Below are 21366 nucleotides of genomic sequence, written 5' to 3' on the forward strand. Positions count from 1 at the left end.
GCAGCTTGGCAATAGTGATCATAATATGATCAAATTTGAATTAATGACTGGAAAGGGGGGGGGACAGTAAGTAAATTCACGGCTCTATCACTAAACTTTCAAAAGGGAAACTTTGATAAAATGAGAAATAGTTTAAAAAGAAAAAAAAACCTGACGGGTGCAGCTACAAAGGTTGAGTGTGCTGCAGGCATGGACATTATTTAAAAAAAAAAAAAAATCCCATCATAAAAGCGCAGTCCAGATACATTCCACGCATTAAGAAAGATTGAAGGAAGGTCAAACGATTGCTGGCATGGCTAAAACGTGAGGTGAACAAGGCTATTTTAGCCAAAAGATCTTCATTCAAAAATTGGAAGAAGGATCCATCAGCAGAAAATAGGATAAAGCATAAGCACTGGCTAGTTAAATGTAAGACCATTGATAAGATAGACTAAGAGAATTTGGAAAAAAGTTGGCTGTAGAGGCAAAAACTCATAATAAAAACTTTTATTTTATTTATATACCTTCAATCTGGAAATTCAAACTTTAAATATATCTGAAGCAGAAGCCTGCGAGGGAGTCTGACCGTTAGATGATTGAGGGGGTTAAAGGGGCACTTAGGGAAAATAAGGCTGTCGCAGAGTTGTTGTAATCCCTTTGCATTTCTTTGCTTTGGTGTTTACTGAAGAGGATGTTGGGGAGATATCTGTTCTGGAGATGGCTTTCAAGGGTGAAGATTCAGATCAACTGAGCCAAATCACGGTGAACCTGGAAGATGTGGTAGGCCAAATTGAAGAGTAGTAAATCACATGTACCGGATGGTATGGACCCCAGCGTTGTTAAAGAACTAAATTAAATTTCAGACCTATTTCAATTTGTAACCTATTATTAAAATCATCCATTGTACCTGAAGATTGAAAGATGGCCAATGTAACCCCATATTTAAAAAGGGCTTCAGGGGTGATCTGGTGAGCATGACTTCAGTGCTGGGAAAAATTGTGGAAACTGTTATAAAGAATAAAATCACAAAACCTATGGATAGACATGCATTAATGGGACACAGCCAGCATGGATTTACCCAAGGGACATCTTGCCTCACAAATAAACATGTGGACAAAGGTGAACTGGTAGATGTGTGGTGTATTTGGATTTTCCGCAGGCATTCAACAAAGTCTTGCATGAGAGGCTTCTAAGAGAACTAAAAAGTCATGGAATAGGAGCCGATGTCCTCTTGTGGATTGCAATCTGGTTAAAAGACACAGAGTAGGATTAAATGGTCTGTTTTCACAGTGGAAAAAGATAAACAGTGGAGTGCCTCAGGGATCTGTACTTGGACTGGTACTTTATAATATATTTATAAATGATCTGGAAAGGGATATGACAAGTGAGGTGACTAAATTTGCGGATGACACAAAATTATGCAGAGTAGTTAAATCTCAAGTGGATTCTGATAAATTTCAGGAAGACCTTGCAAGACTGGAAGACTGGGCTTCCAAATGGCAGATGAAATTTAACTTGGACAAGTGCAAAGTGATTCATGTAGGGAAAAATAACTCTTGCTTTAGTTAAACAATGTTAGGTTCTATCTTGGGAGTTACCACCCAGGAAAGTGATCTAGGCGTCATAGTGGATAATACATTGAAATTGTCTGCTCAGTGAGCTGTGGTGATCAAAAAAGCCAACAGAATGTTAGGAATTATTAGGAAGAGAATGGCAAATAAAATGGTGGATGTCATAATGCCTCTGTATCGCTCCATGGTGAGATCGCACCTTGAACTGTGTGCAATTTTGGTCTCCGCATCTCAAAAATAATATAGTTGCACTGGAGAAAGTGCAGAGAAGGGCGACCAAACTAAGGGGCATGAAATGACTGCCCTATGAGGAAAGGCTAATGAAGTTAGGGCTGTTCAGTTTGGAGAAGACTGAGGGGGGATATGTTAGAGATCTACAAAATTATAAAAACACGAACAGGTTAATGTAAATTGGTTATTTACTCTCTCAGATAATAGGTCTAGGGGGCACTCCATGAAGTTAGCAAGTAGCTCATTTAAAACAAATTGAAGAAAATTCTTTTTCACTCAGCACATATTTAAGTTCTGGAGTTCATTGCCAGAGGATGTGGTTACGGCACTTAGTGTATCTGGGTTTAAAAAAGTTTGGATAAGTTCCTAAAAGAAAAATCCATAAACTGCTACTACTGCTTATTAATTATCTAATGTTTGGGTACTTGTGGCTTGGATTGGCCACTGTTGGAAACAGGATACTGTGCTTGTTGGACCCTTGGTATAGCTTATGTTCTTATGTACCTGCCCAAAAGAGTGGGTAGTTTTAACATTTTGTACCATGAACAGATTTTTTTTTACGGGAAACTACATGTGTGGTTTTTCCTTGAATTTGTATGAAGTATGCTTCTGTTAAGCAGGTATGATTGAGTCATTGCATATGTATGTGATGACATTGGATAGTGATGACATGGACTTGGTAAAGACTTTACTGAATATGTGCTGGCGTTTCGCGGAACACCGCATTGTGACCCCCACCCTAGCTTTTGTCTGCTATCGCATATACATGTCCTAATTTCTCTTTAAGTTTTTCTACTTTTTGGAGCCTAGTGCCTTGAATTGCCTTGTTGCTTGAGTTTTTATTCTGCTATTTCTCAGCAGCCCCTGAAACAAAACTTTTAAGTTGTGAAGAAAGATTTATTTATTTAAAACTTTTCTATACTGTCGTTTAGTAGTGCACCATCACAACGGTTTACAGTTAGGCACAAATATGTGGTTTCTAAATTATCCATAGGGTGCCATTATTATACGGTTACATAGTTCAATAATATACTCTAAATGGGGAATGGGTGTGGTTACCATTTACGATTAACTGTCGAAGATGTCGAAGCCCAAGTCTGTAGTCAAGTAGGTTCAAGGCTTATGTCAGTGTCCATGAACAAACCCTCTGTCTACTATTGCCATTTGGGCCCTGACCACGACTCTTCAAACTGCTATAGCTGTGGTTGCATGTCACCCAGGGCACAGCAATATCGCATCTGCAAAACAGTGTTGAGAGTAACCAGTGAGAGTATGAAGCTGAGAAGCGAAGTTGCTAATCAAGAAGAGCAACTTTTTCTGCTGGGAGTCTGAAACATTTATGTGGGAAGTGTCCCTCTCTCAAGCACAGCAAGACTCCTTCCCTCAGGATTCACCTCAGGTCAGGAGTTGAGAATAGTACAGAGGCCTGAGGCATTGGAAGCACCACACAGTACCCCGTTTGGGACTGTTCCCCTTGGAGCAGAAGAGGCCAGTGCCATTGGCGTAGGGCTGTGCCAGAGTGAGACCCTCATTAACTCCAAGGCAGGTCGTTGCCAGTGCAGGCGCCATCATTCGTGGCCAGAAGATCCCCATGGTGTCAAATCCTCTTTTTCCCAGACCTAGGACTATTCAGGGTACAATCCATGCCACTGGTGCAGAGCTCAAGGGAGTCAAAGAGCATTTCAGCACAGACATCAAGAGTCCAGCAGTTCTTAATACAGCACAGAAGAAGCCAGTGCCATCTTTGGACCAGGATGCTAGTTTGCAGGATTTGTGGTTGACAACTTGAGAGCTGGCAGCTTGTATAGCACTGGGTTGCTGCCATGGTGTTGATTCCTCTTCTGCTTTACCAACAGCCCTGAGTGAAGATGAGCTAATCTGGGCCTCTGAGAAGGTATCTCCTCCAATTCTGATCCACAGGATCCCTCAACAGGTAGAAGCTGAGAAGACAGAGTGAGACTAAAACCTCTCATGTCATAAGACCATAAGAAACTGCCATACTGGGTCAGACCAAGGGTCCATCAAGCCTAGCATCCTGTTTCCATCAGAGGCCAAACCAGGCCACAAGAACCTGGCAAGTACCCAAACACCAAGAAGATCCCATGCTACTGATGCAATTAATAGCAGTGGCTATTTCCTAAGTAAACTTGATTAATATTTATTTATTTTTTATATACCGGTGTTTCATGAGAACATATCACATCAGTTTACATTTGTCATCAAATATTCATTTAAAAATATTCGCATTTCCAAAGTTAAAAGATATAAATACATAATTTCATAATAAAATAAAACAATTAAAATAAATTTTATACTTTTAACTATTTTAACACGCTTAAAGATTCAGAAGATGAAGAGCAGTAATAAGATAAAAACTAAATATTAAAAAGGGTATAAAATCATTAAATTAAAAATCTTGGTAGGCCTGTTGGAATAGCCAAGTTTTAACACTCTTTTTAAATATTTTAATGTCTGATTCCATCCGCAGATCCTGTGGTAGAGAATTCCACAATATGGGCCCAGCAATGAAAATTGCCCTTTCTCGTACATAATAGACATTAATGGACTTCTCCAAGAGCTTATCCAAACCTTTTTTGAACCCAGCTATACTAACTGCACTAACACATCCTCCGGTGACAAATTCCAGAGCTTTATTGTGTTAAGTGAAAAAGAACTTTCTCCGATTAGTCTTAAATGTGCTACTTTTTAACTTCATGGAATGCCCCCTAGTCCTTCTATTGTCCGAAAGTATAAATAACAGATTCACATCTACTCGTTCAAGTCCTCTCATGATCTTAAAGACCTTTATCATATCCTCCTCAGCCTTCTCTTCTCCAAGCTGAACAGCCCTAACCTCTTCAGCCTTTCCTCATAGGGGAGTTGTTCCATCCCCTTTATCATTTTGGTTGCCCTTCTCTGTACCTTCTCCATCGCAACTATATCTTTTTTTTTGAGATGCGGTGACCAGAATTGTACACAGTATTCAAGGTGCGATCTCACCATGGAGCGATACAGAGGCATTATGACATTTTCCGTTTTATTCACCATTCCCTTCCTAATAATTCCTAACATTGTTTGCTTTTTTGACTGCTGCAGCAGTATTATCCACTATGATGCCTACATCTTTTTCCTGGGTGGTAGTTCCTAATATGGAACCTAACATGTAACTACAGCAAGGGTTATTTCTCCCTATATGCAACACCTTGCACTTGTCCACATGAAATTTCATCTGCCATTTGGATGCCCAGTCTTGCAAGGTCCTCCTGTAATGTACCACAATCCCTTCTGATTTAATTACTCTGAATAATTTTGTATCGTCCACAAATTTGATAACCTCACTTATATAGAAACATAGAAATGACGGCAGAAGAAGACCAAATGGCCCATCCAGTCTGCCCAGCAAGCTTCACTCATTTTTTCTCTCATACTTATCTGTTTCTCTTAGCTCTTGGTTCTATTTCCCTTCCACCCCCACCATTAATGTAGAGAGCGGTGATGGAGCTGCATCCAAGTGAAATATCTAGCTTGATTAGTTAGAGGTAGTAGGGGTAGTAACCGCCGCAATAAGCAAGCTACACCCATGCTTATTTGTTTTTACCCAGATTATGTTATACAGCCCTTATTGGTTGTTTATCTTCTCCCCTGCCATTGAAGCAGGGAGCTATGCTGGATATGCGTGAAGTATCAGTTTTTCTTCTCCCCTGCCGTTGAAGCAGAGAGCTCTGCTGGATGTGTGAAGTAACAGTTTTTCTTCTCCCCTGCCGTTGAAGCAGAGAACTATGCTGGATATGCATTGAAAGTGAAGTATAAGAATGGAGTGATCAAGCTAGTTGAAAGGCATCAGGAATAGAGGAAGGTGGAGGTAGTAATTTGGTTATTTGGTTTGGGGTAGTAACCGCCGTAACAAGCCAGCTACTCCCGTCTTTGAGTGCAAATCCTTTTTTCCACATTTCCTCTTGCTGTTGAAGCTTAGAGTGATGTTGGAGTCACAGTAACCATGTGTATGTTTATTGAATAAGGGTATTGTCTCCAGGCAGTAGCTATCATTCTGGCGAGTCACCTACTCTTCATTGGCGGCCTCTTGACTTTATGGATCCACAGTGTTTATCCCACGCCCCTTTGAAGTCCTTCACAGTTCTGGTCTTCACCACTTCCTCCGGAAGGGCATTCCAGGCATCCACCACCCTCTCCGTGAAGAAATACTTCCTGACATTGGTTCTGAATCTTCCTCCCTGGAGCTTCAAATCGTGACCCCTGGTTCTGCTGATTTTTTTCTTATGGTAAAGGTTTGTCGTTGCCTTTGGATCATTAAAACCTTTCAAGTATCTGAAAGTCTGTATCATATCACCTCTGCTCCTCCTTTCCTCCAGGGTGTACATATTTAGATTCTTCAATCTCTCCTCGTACGTCATCCGATGAAGATCCTCCACCTTCCTGGTCGCCCTTCTCTGTACCGCTTCCATCTTGTCTTTGTCTTTTTGTAGATACGGTCTCCAGAACTGAACACATTACTCCAGATGAGGCCTCACCAAGGACCTGTACAAGGGAATAATCACTTCCCTTTTCTTACTCTATATTCCTCTCTCTATGCAGCCCAGCATTCTTCTGGCTTTTGCTATCGCCTTGTCGCATTGTTTCGCAGACTTCATATCATTAGACACTATCACCCCAAGGTCCCTCTCCTGCTCCATGCACATCAGCCTTTTCCCCCCCCCATCGAATACAGTTCATTCGGATTTCCACTCCCCATATGCATGACTTTGCACTTCTTGGCATTGAATCTCAGCTGCCATATCTTCGACCACTCTTCCAGTTTCCTTAGATCCCGTCTCATTCTCTCCACTCCTTCCGGCGTGTCCACTCTGTTGCAGATCTTAGTGTCATCCGCAAAAAGACAAACCTTACCTTCTATCCCGTCCGCAATGTCGCTCACAAAGATATTGAACAGGACCGGTCCCAACACCGATCCTTGCGGTACACCACTTAAAACCGCGCTCTCTTCAGAGAAGGTTCCATTTACCATCACACATTGTCTTCTGTCCGTCAACCAATTTGCAATCCAGGTCACCACCTTGGCACTCACTCCAAAGCTTCTCGTTTTATTCACCAGTCTCCTGTGCGGAACCGTATCAAAAGCTTTGCTGAAATCCAAGTATATGACATCGAGCGCTCTTCCTTGATCCAATTCCTTGGTTACCCAGTCAAAAAAGTCAATCAGATTTGTCTGACAGGATCTTCCCCTGGTGAATCCATGTTGCCTCTGGTCCATCAATTCTCCGGACTGTAGATAGTTCACTATTCTCTCTTTCAGCAGAGACTCCATTACTTTTCCCACCACCGAAGTGAGGCTAACCGGTCTGTAGTTGCCAGCCTCCTCCCTGTTCCCACTCTTGTGAAGCGGGACCACCACCGCTCTTCTCCAATCTCTCGGCACCACTCCCGTTTCTAGGGATCTATTGAACAGGTCACACAGCGGACCCGCCAGAACATCTCTGAGCTCCCTCAATATCCTTGGATGAATCCCATCAGGCCCCATGGCTTTGTCCACTTTCAGGTTCTTTAGCTCTTCCCACACACTTTCTACTGTAAAAGGATTTTCATCTATTCCACTTCCCTCCAGTTTCTTGTTGTGTAGAGATGGTCCTTCTCCAGGGTCTTCTTTAGTGAACACAGAGCTGAAGTATTCGTTTAATATTTCTGCCATTTCTTCGTCTGTCTCCACACATTGATCATTACCACCTTTCAATTTCACTATACCACTTTGGACCTTTCTCTTTTCGCTGATGTATCTGAAAAATGTTTTGTCACCATTTTTTATCTCCTTGGCAATCCTCTCTTCTGCTTGATTTTTTGCCAACTTGATTGTTTTCTTCGTCTCCCTCAGTTGATACAAATATTCTTCTTTGTGCTCCTCCCTTTGGGATCCTTTATATTTCTTGAAAGCTGTTCTTTTAGCTTTAATTTTGTCAGCCACCTCCTTTGAGAACCAGATAGGTTTCAGTTTTCTTTTGCTTTTCTTTATGTTTCTAACATATAGAGCAGTTGCCTTGGTGATTGCTCCTTTTAGATTGGTCCACTGCTGATCCACATCTCTCTCGTTCTCCCATCCTTTAAGATCTTCCTCCAGGTACTTTCCCATTTCCTCAAAGTCTGTGTTTTTGAACTGTAAAACTCGGGTCTTTGTGGTTCTTTTCCCTATTCTATTAGTGATATTAAACCATACCGCCTTTCCAGATAATTTATATATATTTTGAAAAGCACCAGTCCAAGTACAGATCCCTGAGGCACTCCACTGTTTACCCTTTTCCATTGAGAAAATTGACCATTTAATCCTACTGTTTCCTGTCTTTTAACCAGTTTGTAATCCACGAAAGCACATTGCCTCCTATCCCATGACTTTTTAGTTTCTTAGAAGCCTCTCAGGAGGGACTTTGTCAAACGCCTTTTGAAAATCCAAATACACTACATCTACCAGTTCACCTTTATCCACATGTTTATTAACCCCTTCAAAAAAATGAAGCAGATTTGTTAGGCAAGACTTCCCTTGGGTAAATCCATGTGTTCAATTAAACCATATATCTTTCTATATGCTCTATGATTTTGATCTTGAGAATAGTTTCCACTATTTTTCCAGGCACTGAAGTCAGGCTCTCACTAGTCTATAGTTAACTGGATCGCCCCTAGAGCCCTTTTTACATATTGGTGTTACATTGGCCACCCTCCAGTCTTCAGGTCCAATGGATGATTTTAATGATAGGTTACAAGTTTTAACTAATAGATCAGAAATGTCATGCTATGGACCTCACCACAAGAGCTTCAGCACTGGGAGTAAGTCTTCACTGTGAGGTGATGAATTCTTATCCCCCAGGTGAGTCCTTCTTCACATTTTGGGTTCCTCCTAGAAGTTTCCCCTGTAGACCAAAGGAAGTCTCCACCTTGAACAGCATAGTCACCAAGATTGTGGCTTAATCTTCCCTAATGGTCAGGAGTTGAAGAGGGTTCCATGGGGATTCTGTATGATCTCCTGAACTTGACTCAGCATACTTCTCTGCAAGAGGACCTCTTGTTTTTTGATAATCTGGCAAAGACTGGCTATCAGTGTCAGGAAAGAGAAGTGTGCGCCTTTGGTTCCTCCAGCTGATTCTGCAACTATTCTGGTTCACAAACGTACATAAAAAATTGCCATGCTGGGTCAGACCAAGGGTCCATCAAGCCCAGCAACCTGTTTCCAACAGAGGCCAAAACCAGGCCACAAGAACCTGGAAATTACCCAAACACTAAGAAGATCCCATACTACTGATGCAATGAATAGCAGTGGCTATTCCCTAAGTAAAATTGATTAATAGCCATTAATGGACTTCTTCTCCAAGAACTTATCCAAACCTTTTTTGAACCCAGCTACACTAACTGCACTAACCACATCCTCTGGCAACAAATTCCAGAGCTTTATTGTGCATTGAGTGAATAAGAATTTTCTCCGTCTCCAGGACCCTCAGATAAGGATATGGCAGACACTTAAATTTTGCCTTCCAATAGCCAGGAAGCACTGCTGCACCTACCCTGTTGTGGTGGAATTGTTTTAAGCATGTTAAGTGCTCTTGTGATCACTCCAACAATCCCCCTGGGAAGGACTTGAAAATATTGGATGCATTTTGGAAGATGAGAGCAGAGTCCAGGTCTGGACATTCTCCCCCTTTCATTCCCTTTTCCCATCCTATATCCACACTCCCTCTCTTCCCGTTTCCACTCTGATTCTTTCTTTGTTTCTCTTGTTCTTTATCTGGCCCTATCATAAGTACACACACACACAACCAATCATCTATTCTACCCAACTCTTATCACACAACTCCCCTTCCCCCACAGTTTTCCTGCCTTGTACTGGACTCGCACCTATCCAGTCAGGTTTTTAGGACTGCCAGAATGAATATACATGAGAGATGTGCATACCGTGGGTCTCCAATGAATATGAATCTTTCATGCATATTCATTAGGGATATCCTGAAAACTCAACTGATTAGGTGGGTCTCCAGGAGAGAGTTGGGGAAATGCTGCTCTATCACACAGCTCCCTCCCCACATGCCTGCTTGCTCACCATGCTGATCAGGTAGCAGGAAGGAATAGGAGAATGGAGTACTTTAGATTGCACCCACTTTCTCCTCCTGCCTGCCTGCCCTCCCCCTCGGGGCAGGCTGCTAATTTGAACAAGGTGGTTCAAATTAGCAATTGGACCTTGGCTGGCAGAGTAGGACAACACAGCCCATAATGCTGCCGCTCTCATCTTCTGTCTGCCATTAGCTCCTCACAGGAGCTTGGGGAATTGTCAGGAGAGGGAGTTTAACTTGCTGTCTGACAGCCTCTGCCTCCATAACCTGGCTTGGTCTCCTGTGGCAACTCTATGGGGACCAGAAAATTCCACGGGAAGGGCCAGATTCTGTCATTCCTATCATAAGAAGCTAGGGGCCCTAGCTATACTTCATCAGGTCCAAACAAAATAAGCAGGTAAAGGCAGAGAATGATGTTACTTGGATATTCAAGTGATTCACAGGCTGCATTAAAATGTTAGTGCTAAGGAGAAGGGATTTTTGTTAGCAGAGTGATTAGAAAACAACTCGCACAGTAGTGAGTTAGAAAGCCCATATCTCTAAGTCCTTTTAATGTTTATTTTTGGAATGTCTGATCATTTTAATTTCACACAAACTTGCATAGACCCAAGATAACACACAAAAAAAGAAAGCAACATCCTTGGGGGAACATGTTTCTGGACCAGACTCCTCTATCAATGACCTTTATAACCAGGATATTAAAACTGAAATTGAGAACTACCCAAGAACAGACATGCAAAAAAAAAAACTAGAACAGTGAACTGCCTCAGTGTACCTCTTAATTGCCTTCTGCCATCTATCCCTGTATAGTACATTTTGCTTTTTCAGCTTTTGTTCTGCCAGCTAAACATTTTAGAATACTATTGTCACTTCAGTTTTCCTTTCCTGTTGGATATACTTAAAAAAAAAAATAAATAAAATCCTGCCTTGCTTTTACTTTCAGTCTTAATGTTTTATTAGCTGCAAGTTTAAACAAGTATATGTAAAAACCTTTATTCTGACAGTATTCAAGCCCGACTCCAGCCGAGTTTCACTCTGTATGAAGAGCTGCCTCAGGGGCTGCTGTGTGGAAAATCTTTTCATTGTATTCGGTAAGCCCACCCACCCCCAATGACGCGCTACTGCATAGACAGCTCCCTTTAAAGGGCCCGACCACCCCAGGCGTCGCATGCCTAAGGAGCACGACAAAGGGGCCTGCCCCTTTGTGCGCCCCTTAGTGTGAGCCGGTGCCAGAACAGTCTGCCAGAGCCTTCTCAAGTCTTCACTGAATCTCCACTGTGCTTAGCCACACAGACCTTCCCTCAACCTCATATCAACGTTTCATACCTTCCCCAAACACAGATTTCAAACGTAAATGTAACACAGATGTAAGAAAAAAGCAAACAGGATCTACAATATCCTCCAGCACTTGCATCATAGCTTCCTCCATTCAAACCTCTGCAATTGTACACTTCGAGTAGTAAGATGCTAACCCATCCGATCCCTGTCATATATCATCGCCACCTTTCTTGCATAAATTCTTCTCAAGAATTCCCGACACGGACATCCAGATCTCTCATTCCCATCATGACCTCCCCCTGACCCAGCTCCTGGGGCTCACCTTATTCTCTTTAACCCTCTTTAACGCACAGTCATTGACAAAGAAAACACATATCCTTAATTGACTATCTCCTGGACTCTAAGCCAGACATCTGTGCCATCATAGAAACCTGGCTAAAAAATACGAGTGAGATAATCAAATTTGCAGATGACATAAAATTGTTCAGAGTAGTTAAATCACAAGCAGATTGTGATAAATTGCAGGAAGACCTTGTGAGACTGGAAAATTGGGCATCCAAATGGCAGATGAAATTTCATGTGGATAAGTGCAAGGTGATGCATATAGGGAAAAATAACCCATGCTATAATTACACAATGTTGGGTTCCATATTAGGTGCTACAACCCAAGAAAGAGATCTAGGCGTCATAGTGGATAACACATTGAAATCGTCGGTTCAGTGTGCTGCGGCAGTCAAAAAAGCAAACAATGTTGGGAATTATTAGAAAGGGAATGGTGAATAAAACAGAAAATGTCATAATGCCTCTGTATCACTCCATGGTGAGACAGCACCTTGCATACTGTGTACAATTCTGGTCGCCGCATCTCAAAAAAGATATAATTGCGATGGAGAAGCTACAGAGAAGGCCTACCAAAATAAGGGGAATGGAACAGCTCCCCTATGAGGAAAGACTAAAGAGGTTAGGACTCTTTAGCTTGGAGGAGACAGCTGAGGGGGGATATGATAGAGATGTTTAAAATTATGAGAGGTCTAGAACCGGGTAGATGTGAATTGGTTATTTACTCTTTTGGATAATAGACTAGGGGGCACTCCATGAAGTTAGCATGGGGCACATTTAAAACTAATCAGAGAAAGTTCTTTTTTACTCAACGCACAATTAAACTCTGGAATTTGTTGCCAGAGGATGTGGTTAGTGCAGTTAGTATAGCTATGTTTAAAAAAAGGATTGGATAAGTTCTTGGAGGAGAAGTCCATTACCTGCTATTAAGTTCATTTAGAGAATAGCCACTGCCATTAGCAGTGGTAACATGGAATAGACTTGGTTTTTGGGTACTTGCCAGGTTCTTATGGCCTGGATTGGCCACTGTTGGAAACAGGATGCTGGGCTTGATGGACCCTTGATCTGACCCAGTATGGCATTTTCTTATGTTCTTATGTTCTCTAAGCAATCAATTACCCACACACCTATATGACATGACATCTTCTCAATCCCCAGACACAAAAAACGAGGAGGCGGCCGCCTTTTAGCCACCAAGAAAGAGCTGACTCACCTCACATACAATCAAGTCTGCCTCCAAACTTGAACTGGGTCTATTCAAATCGAAACAGCTTCAAATCCTGCTGGTATATGCACCACCAGGAGCACTAGATGCAGACGCCTCCCCCCTCATAGAAGCTATAGCGAAACACATCAACACGGAGCTTCCAGCCATGATACTGGGGGACTTCAACCTCCACATTGATGCCACACCTCGCTCCTCCAACTGTGAAGCCCTCCTCACCTCTCTCAGGGCCATGGGCCTTAACCAAATCATCGACAAACCTGCCCACAAAGCAGGACATACACTGGACCTTATTTTCATTAACTCCAACCTATCTCTCTACTGCACCGGACTGCACACCAGTCCCCTGGTCAGACCACTCACTGATATAAGAACATAAGAAATTGCCATGCTGGGTCAGACCAAGGGTCCATCAAGCCCAGCATCCTGTATCCAACAGAGGCCAAACCAGGCCACAAGAACCTGGCAATTATCCAAACACTAAGATCCCATGTTACTGATGCAATTAATAGCAGTGGCTATTCCCTAAGTAAACTTGATTAATAACCGTTAATGGACTTTATTTAAAGCTTTTCTATACCGGCATTCATGATACAATCATATCATATGCCGGTTTACAAATAACAGGGGTTGCAATAACTTTGTTCTTTTAACCAGTGCAGAGGAAGCAAACAAGTTACATTATAACAGGGTTGTTGAAACTGGGGGAGGAAGGAGACAAGAATAGACAAGAATAATACAATCTTTACAGAGGTGGATTATTTACACTGTGCAGTAATGTATCTTTGTGGATATTATTTATATTGTGCAGAGAGGTCTCTCAATGGATATCAGACTCAGGAGCAGCTTGATTGTGGTAGGGTCTCCCCTGGGTATTAGACTCGGGAAAGGCTTGTTTAAAAAGCCAAGTCTTAAGCCTTTTTCTGAATGTCAATAAGCAAGGTTCAAGTCTAAGATCAGGTGGTAAGGTATTCCAAAGAGCAGGGCCCGGTTTGAGTGCAATATGGAGTGTAGATTTAGTTGGGGGAACAATCAGGGATCCTTTGTAGGCTTCTCTGGGTCTGGATGAAGTATGTAGACTGAGGGGGATTTAGAGGTTATGGGGGGGGGTTTGGGAGTGGATGAATTTATGGATGATGGTGAAGGACTTGTGTAGGATTCTGTAGTGTATTGGCAGCCAGTGTAGATTAATTAGAATGGGAGAGATGTGGTCTCTTCTTCTGGAATTTGTCAGGATTCTCTCTGCCGCATTCTTGAGCATCTGAAGTGGTTTGATGGATGAGGACGGGAGACCTAGCAAGATAGAGTTGCAATAATCTATCTTGGAGAATATTACAGATTGTAGGACTGTTCTGAAGTCATGCAAGTGTAAGAGTGGCTTCATTCTTTTGATTACCTGCAGCTTGTAGAAGCCGTTCTTGGTTGTATTGTTAATGAAAGTTTTTAAATTCAAGTGTTTGTCTAATACTACCCCTAGGTCTCTTGCTTGTGTAACAATGGTGTTAATTGGAGCAATTTGTGGGGAGTTGCTGTTTTCGTGGGTGATGAGGAGTTCCGTTTTGGCCAAGTTTAGAATCAGGTTTAGGTTTGTGAGGAGTTCGTTGATCTCTTGGAGGCAGTTTTCCCAGTATTTGAGGGTTTTTGTGAGATTCTTTGATGGGTATCAGAATTTGAACGTTGTCAGCGTATAAGAAATGTTAGTTGTAGGTTAGTTAACAGTTGGTATAGAGGAAGAAGGTATATGTTGAATAGAGTTGGGGATAGTGAGGAGCCTTGAGGAACTCCTTGTGAGGAATTGTAGCGAGGGGATTCTTTATTATTGATTTTAACTTTGTAACCTCTGTTACAAAGGAATGTTTTGAACCATGTGTGAGCAGAGCCTGTTAGTCCAATGTCCGAGAGGCGGTTGAGGAGGGTGGTATGGTTGACAGTGTTGAAGGCTGCCGACAGGTCCAGTAGTATTAGTAGGAAAGATTGTCCTTTGTCCAGGCCCATGATGAGGTGGTCTGTTAGCAATAAGAGTAGGGTTTCAGTGCTTAAGGCCTTGCGGAACCCGTATTGTGTGAGGTGTAGTATTTCGTGATCTTCAAGGTAGTTAGAGAGTTGTGAATTGACCAGTTTTTCCAAAATTTTTGCTAAAAAAACCAGGTTGGAGATTGGGCAGAAGTTGTTTGGATTCTTGGGATCCAAGTCTGGCTTCTTTAGTAGTGGTTTAAGAGAGGCAGTTTTTAGGGAGTCACAGGGAAGATTCCCTGTGACCCCCTAAAAACTAAGGTACAGTTTATAATGTCCGCTAGTGGTTTGGAGATGGTTTCGGGTACTAGCAGGAGAAGTTTTGACTGTATTAGGTCGAAGGGATGGGAGGAAGGTTTCATTTTCTTTAACAGAGATTGGATCTCTAAGGCGGTGGTAGGTTCGAACGAATCCAGTTAGATTCTTTTGTTGAGTAAGAGGTAGGAGCTAGTCAGCGGGGTTGGGGGTAGGTGGCAAGAGGGTTAAGTGTAGTGATTTTACTTTGGAAGAATAGGGCTAGTTCATCAGCTTTGGATTGTGCTTGTTCATTGGGGATAGATGGTGTGTTAGGTCGTGTGTGTTCGGAGACGTAGGAGAAGAGGGCTCTTGCGTCAAAGGTAAGGTCGTGAGCATGGAAATCCCTTTTTGCCTTTAGGGTAGAGTTCCTGTAGTGGTGGAGTGCAGATTTGTAGGTGGAAAGTGTGCTAGGACAAGGGGTTTTGTGCCATAGGTTTTCCTTTCTTCTGAGGATTTGTTTCCGTAAGTCGTTGGTGAACCATGGTTGTCTCTTTGTAGAATTTGGGTTGAGTTTTTTTTGTTGAAAGTGGACATAGCAAATAAATTATTTCCTCTGTGATATTGCTCCAGGAAGATAGGGATCTGACAGGTTTAAGTGTGGAAGTTCTTTAGCCAGGTGGAAGCTGAGGTCATCGGAAGAGCAAGATCTTCTGTATGGAAACGGGACTTCTCCTCCAAGAACTTATCCAAACCTTTTTTGAACCCAGCTACACTAACTGCACTAACCACATCCTCTGGCAACAAATTCCAGAGCTTTATTGTGCATTGAGTGAGAGAGAATTTTCTCCGATTAGTCTTAAATGTGCTACTTGCTAACTTCATGGAATGCCCCCTAGTCCTTCTATTATCCGAAAGTGTAAATAACCGATTCACATCTATTCGTTCAAGACCTCTCATGATCTTAAAGACCTCTATCATATCCCCCCTCAGCTGTGTCTTCTCCAAGCTGAACAGCCCTAATCTCTTCAGCCTTTCCTCATAGGGGAGCTGTTCCATCCCCTTTATCATTTTCGTTGCCCTTCTCTGTACCTTTTCCATTGCAACTATATCTTCCTCACTACCCTCGCCACTAAAGAACGCCCAAACACCCCATGGCACCATTCTGCCATACGCTTTAGGAAACCATGCGCTTCAGACTTGCTTAGTGATCATCTTTCCAAGGAACTTACAAACCTGGATATATCCAACCCCAACTCAGCCCTGCTATCCTGGCACAAGATCACAGAAGCAGCAGCAAATAAATTATGCCCCTCAGTTGTCAAAATAATTAACCCAGCGCAAAAAGGAAAACAACCCTGGTTCTCCCCTGAACTTAAACTGATGAAGCAAGACCTCAGACACAAAGAAAACAAATGGCGCAAAGCCCCCAGCACGTCAACACTATCGGCATACAAAGGATCCCTCCACCTCTACAGGACTTCCATTCTACGGACAAAAAGAGATTTCTATGTCAATAAATCCACGATCTCCAATTTGATGCCAAGGCTCTATTCTCCTATGTTTCCCAAATCACAAAAACAGCGCGCCCCCCCCCCCTTCCCGACTATCCCAGACGAACAGGCACAAACCAAGGCTAGTGAGCTTGCACTATTCTTTCAGAAGAAGATTTCGAACACCCTAGCACCCCTCCCCACCAACACAACCTCCCCAACCACTCCGGAGCCAATTTCGACACTTTCGAACTAACCTCAGCCAGTGAGATTGAGTCCATACTTAAGAGACACAAACCATCCAGCCACCCGGCAGACAATATTCCAACAAAACTACTGTTACTTATCCCAGACACCATCTCCAGACCATTGGCTAACATTATGAACTGCTCTTTAGCTCAAGGAATCTACCCAAACAGATTAAAAACTGCTTCTCTCAAACCCCTCCAAGAAACCTAATTTAGATCCTAGAGAACTATCCAACTTCCACCTTATCTCCTATCTCCCGTTTTTGGCCAAACTCACTGAGAAACTGATCAATACCCAGCTCTCAGAATACCTGGAAGAACACAAAATCCTATACCCTTCTCAATACGGCTTTCACAAATCGCGCAACACGGAAACCCTCCTAATCTCACTAACAGACCATATCATCATGGGCCTAGACAAAGGTCACTCATTCTTACTAGTCCTTCTAGATATTTTGGCGGCGTTTGACACAGTCAACCACACCATACTTCTTAATAGCCTCTCAGACATTGGCCTTTCAGGATCAGTTCACAGATGGTTCAATGCCTTCCTCAGCAACAGAAGCTTCAAAGTCAAAATTAACAATAAAGAATCACCCATCATAAAATCTTCACTAGGTGTACCTCAAGGATCATCCTTATCACCCACACTTTTCAATATTTACCTCCTCCCCCTTTGCCAGCTGCTAACAGATCTAAAACTAATACACTACCTCTACGCAGATGATGTGCAGATTCTGATTCCTATAACAGAATCCATCTCAAAAACTCTCACTTTCTGGAACAACTGCCTCCAATCCATCACCAGCCTTCTCACCAGTCTAAACCTGGTCCTTAATGCAGCCAAGACCGAACTCCTCCAACCACGATAACCTCCCACTCCAACACCCAGGTCACACATGTAAGAGACCTCGGAGTAACCCTCGACAACTGCCTAAACCTAAAGAAAGCTATTAACAACATGACCAAAGATTTTCTATAAACTTCAAGTTTTAAAAAGGCTCAAACCCCTCCTCTATTTCCACAACTTCAGGACAGTCCTACAAACCATGCTCTTTGCTAAAATAGACTATTGTAATGCCCTCCTCCTTGGACTCCCCATCTCCACCACCAAACCTCTACAGATGCTGCAGAACGCTGCGGCTAGAATCTTGACTAACACCAACCGCGGAGAACACATCTCACACATCCTCCGGAACTTACACTGGCTGCCAGTAAACTACAGAATCCTACACAAATCCGTCCACAAACTACAGCTTGACCTTGAAATCCCATTCAGACTCCACACCTCTATCAGACCCATCAGAGGAGCATGCAAAGGAACTCTGCAAGCCCCCCCAACCAAAGCTACACTTCATACTACGACTAAAGACCGGGCATTCTCGATAGCAGGCCCAGCCATCTGGAACAACATCCCCCCAGACCTTAGACTGGAGCCCTGCCATCTAACATTCAAAAAAAAAACTCAAGACTTGGCTATTCCGTCAAGCCTTCCCTTAACCCTCAAAGATACAAATGGCCTTTAGCCATACCTCGCTAGTTATGCAACTAGGAACCTCCTACTAAGTATCTAATACGTCTAATCTCCTAATTCTTAATCTCAATTGTTCTTTGTTAACCACCTCCCCCTTTCCTTTTTTTTTTTTTTTTTTTCTGGCTATCCTAGCCTCCAAGTTATTCCACCCTGTTGATTGTAACTTTGCTCCGTGTTAAATGATTTGTTAAAGTTATACCCCCTTGTTCTGTGTAAACCGATCTGATATGGTTATGACCATGAAGGTCGGTATAGAAAAGAGTTAAATAAATTTGAATGTGATCATGTAGGTCAAATATCAGCAGTGGTATGTATTCATATCAACATTCTAAAAAAAAAAAGGCAGAAGTGCTGTGGGTAAAACAATATTAGAATACACTTTTTAAATCAGAATGATGTGTGTGATGTTGAACTGCAGATGAACTCATCGGAAAGATCCGGTTAAAACAAGTAGAATTGTTTTATGAGGTTATAATCGCACCAGAAAGACTCTGTGGTCATCTCCACAGATAGTGGGAATAATACCTTATTATATCTGCTGTCACACACACACACTTCTTCCTTTGTTTTAGAATGTTGATAATGTGAATACATACCACTGCTGATATTTGAACTACACGATCACATTTGAATACAATGAAAATAAGATTTTCCACACAATAGCCCCTGAGGCAGCTCTTCATACCGAGCAAAACTTGGCCAGAGTCTGGCTTGAAAACTGTCAGAATAAAGGTTTTTACATATACCGATCTTGGGTTGTTTTTTTTTTGTTGCTACATAGCTATCTTGGATCAGCCTCAGATTTGTTTTTTGAGTTTTAAGTATGCACATATTTGAATGTGAGATAAGAGCAGGGATCTTGGTCTTCAGATTTTATTACATTTTTCCTTGGAATTTCAGTGTTTGTTACAACAAGAAAATATTTACCTGTCATTTTGAGTAATTTTTTCTACTAATTTTGCTCATTTTTGGTTCTTATAATAAACACTGATAAATTGTGAGGAAAAATAAAATAACGGAAAACGAAGGTCCCTGGATAAGTAACTGGGATATTTCTAAATTGGCTTTGATAGTTTTCTACTGAAGCAGGAAGGAGATTTAAAATGTTCTTGTGTTTTTCAGTACTTAAACAACTTAAACAATATGTATCCCATTTTTTCCTTTTCCTTGCATTTTCTATTTTCCCTTCCTCACTGTTTTCCTGTGCCTTGCTTTCCTTTTGAAGAGGAAGAAAAATATCAAGCAAATTTTGACATGACAATTCCAGAGATGCAAATACACAACATGCAAATATTCTTGCATGAAACATGTTCTTCAGAGCACTGGTTTCCTTTCTGGCTGACCTGAAGCCAAACTTTTCAAAGCTTTTCACCCCGTTCTGTGCCCTCTGGGGCAAAATCTCAGTATCTAGCCCTTGTTTTATTAACAGCAAAACTCTAATACACAAGAAAATAACCCTCTCTCCTCCCCACCCCTAGCTGGGAGACTGAGGGACTTGTTTGTGCTTTTGTAGGTGGAACGTGTCTCCTATAAGTGGGAGGATGATGATAGCAGTCCTCGGGACACTCCGATGCTGGACCAGGCTTCGCAGGTTTTGATCGGGAACATTACTTCTTGCAGAGATGATGGCGGCTGCATTAATCAGACCACTGTCTTCTCAATGAATGATGTTTGTGACAGTAAGTGTGGGGGTGCGTTTTGGAGGAGGGGGGAGTCTTGCTTAACTGACTTGATTTGTGAAAGGAAAGGGCAAGAGACTTTATACAGTCTCTCTGGTGTCCTGATAGATTGATGGCACTGTAAGGTTTAATGCTGCACTTAAATTTGTGCATGGCCCCCATGTGCAAGAGAGCAGGGGAGATGCCTCTTATCTAGTGACACTGGTCACTAGATAAGAGCCCTTGATGCTGTATTTAAAATGAGTCTGAAAACAAACTTTCAGCCTCTGCTACCACTAAACCCTGACACATTTTGCCAGCGAGTGAAGCATGCTTGAGGGATTTAGCAGTTGTGCAGACTAGACACCAACTTAATACATTTTAAATACAGTGTTTAACAAAACCCAGTTCATTCTCTACTACCTCAGCTCATATACCCATTTTCTGGTATGGTACAGCATGGATGGGCTAACTTTCTAAACTTCCTGCATTGGTGGGCTTTGAGCCAATTTTCAAAGGGAAAGTATGAGCATACATTGAAAGTTGCTTCATGGGGGCAGGTGGAGAGTATCCACAGACCTTTCCACATACTTTTTTTTTTTTTTCTGAGGGAGAACGACATATGTAGTTTTGAAAATGTAGAACCCTGTATAATGCGGGTTAAAAAAAAGCGTAGAACAATGCGCATGTTTTGCCCACATTGAAGGTGGATGTTGATGTTCATACCCAGATCAGTCCAGCCAACTGGCTTACCTGTTCGTATCCCGGATCAGTCCAGACGAGTGGGTTTATGTATCCCTACCAGCAGAGGGAGGCAGAGAACAAAACTTTGAGGCACTACAACATAACCAAGAGTGCCACCTGCAGTCCCTCAGTATTTTTCTGTCTCAAGCAGATAGTAGAGGTGTATACCTGCATTCTGGAGGTGGTGTTTTAAAGTAAAGAGGAGAAGGATCAGAAGATGATTCAGCTTCCTGAGGTGTTAGGTTCCTTTGTGGGCCATCCCTCAGGTAGAGAAGGGCAAGCAGGGGATTGGCAGTCCCGGTCAGGACTCGGCCCTTGTTTCGCAAGGGAGGGGGAGTAGTTAGCCAGGGGCACTGGTTCCCTCTCCCCCTCTGGTCCCTTTGCTCCATTGCTATGCCTGGCTCCTCAGCAGGTAGCCTCCAGAAGCAGGGAAGTAGTCTTTCCTCCTTTGTTCCCTTTAGGTCCTGTTTCTTGTTTAAAAAAAAAAAAAAAAACAGGGACCGGGAGAGAGGCTGCAGCAGCAGAGCTGAGGAGTAGGTAAGTTTTGTGTTTTCTGCTGGGAAGTGCTGTGTTTCATAGAAACATAGAAATGACGGCAGAAGAAGACCAAACGGCCCATCCAGTCTGCCCAGCAAGCTTCACACATTTTTTTTCTCATACTTATCTGTTTCTCTTAGCTCTTTGGTTCTATTTCCCTTCCCACCCCCACCATTAATG

The 21366-nt window shown here is 42.4% G+C and overlaps 1 protein-coding gene across 4 annotated transcripts in view; it reads left to right on the plus strand.

The window, feature by feature from the left end:
- Positions 1-21366, plus strand: part of MOV10L1 (Mov10 like RISC complex RNA helicase 1) — a 546310-nt gene that overhangs the window by 31344 nt on the left and 493600 nt on the right. For all 4 annotated transcript variants that reach the window (XM_029617025.1, XM_029617022.1, XM_029617023.1 and 1 more), the window contains exon 3: positions 19761-19926. In XM_029617025.1, the coding sequence (XP_029472885.1) occupies positions 19761-19926 (166 nt within the window). The remainder of the gene's footprint in view (positions 1-19760; positions 19927-21366) is intronic.

This window comes from Rhinatrema bivittatum, chromosome 9, assembly GCF_901001135.1.
Source record: "Rhinatrema bivittatum chromosome 9, aRhiBiv1.1, whole genome shotgun sequence".
NCBI lineage: Eukaryota > Metazoa > Chordata > Amphibia > Gymnophiona > Rhinatrematidae > Rhinatrema > Rhinatrema bivittatum.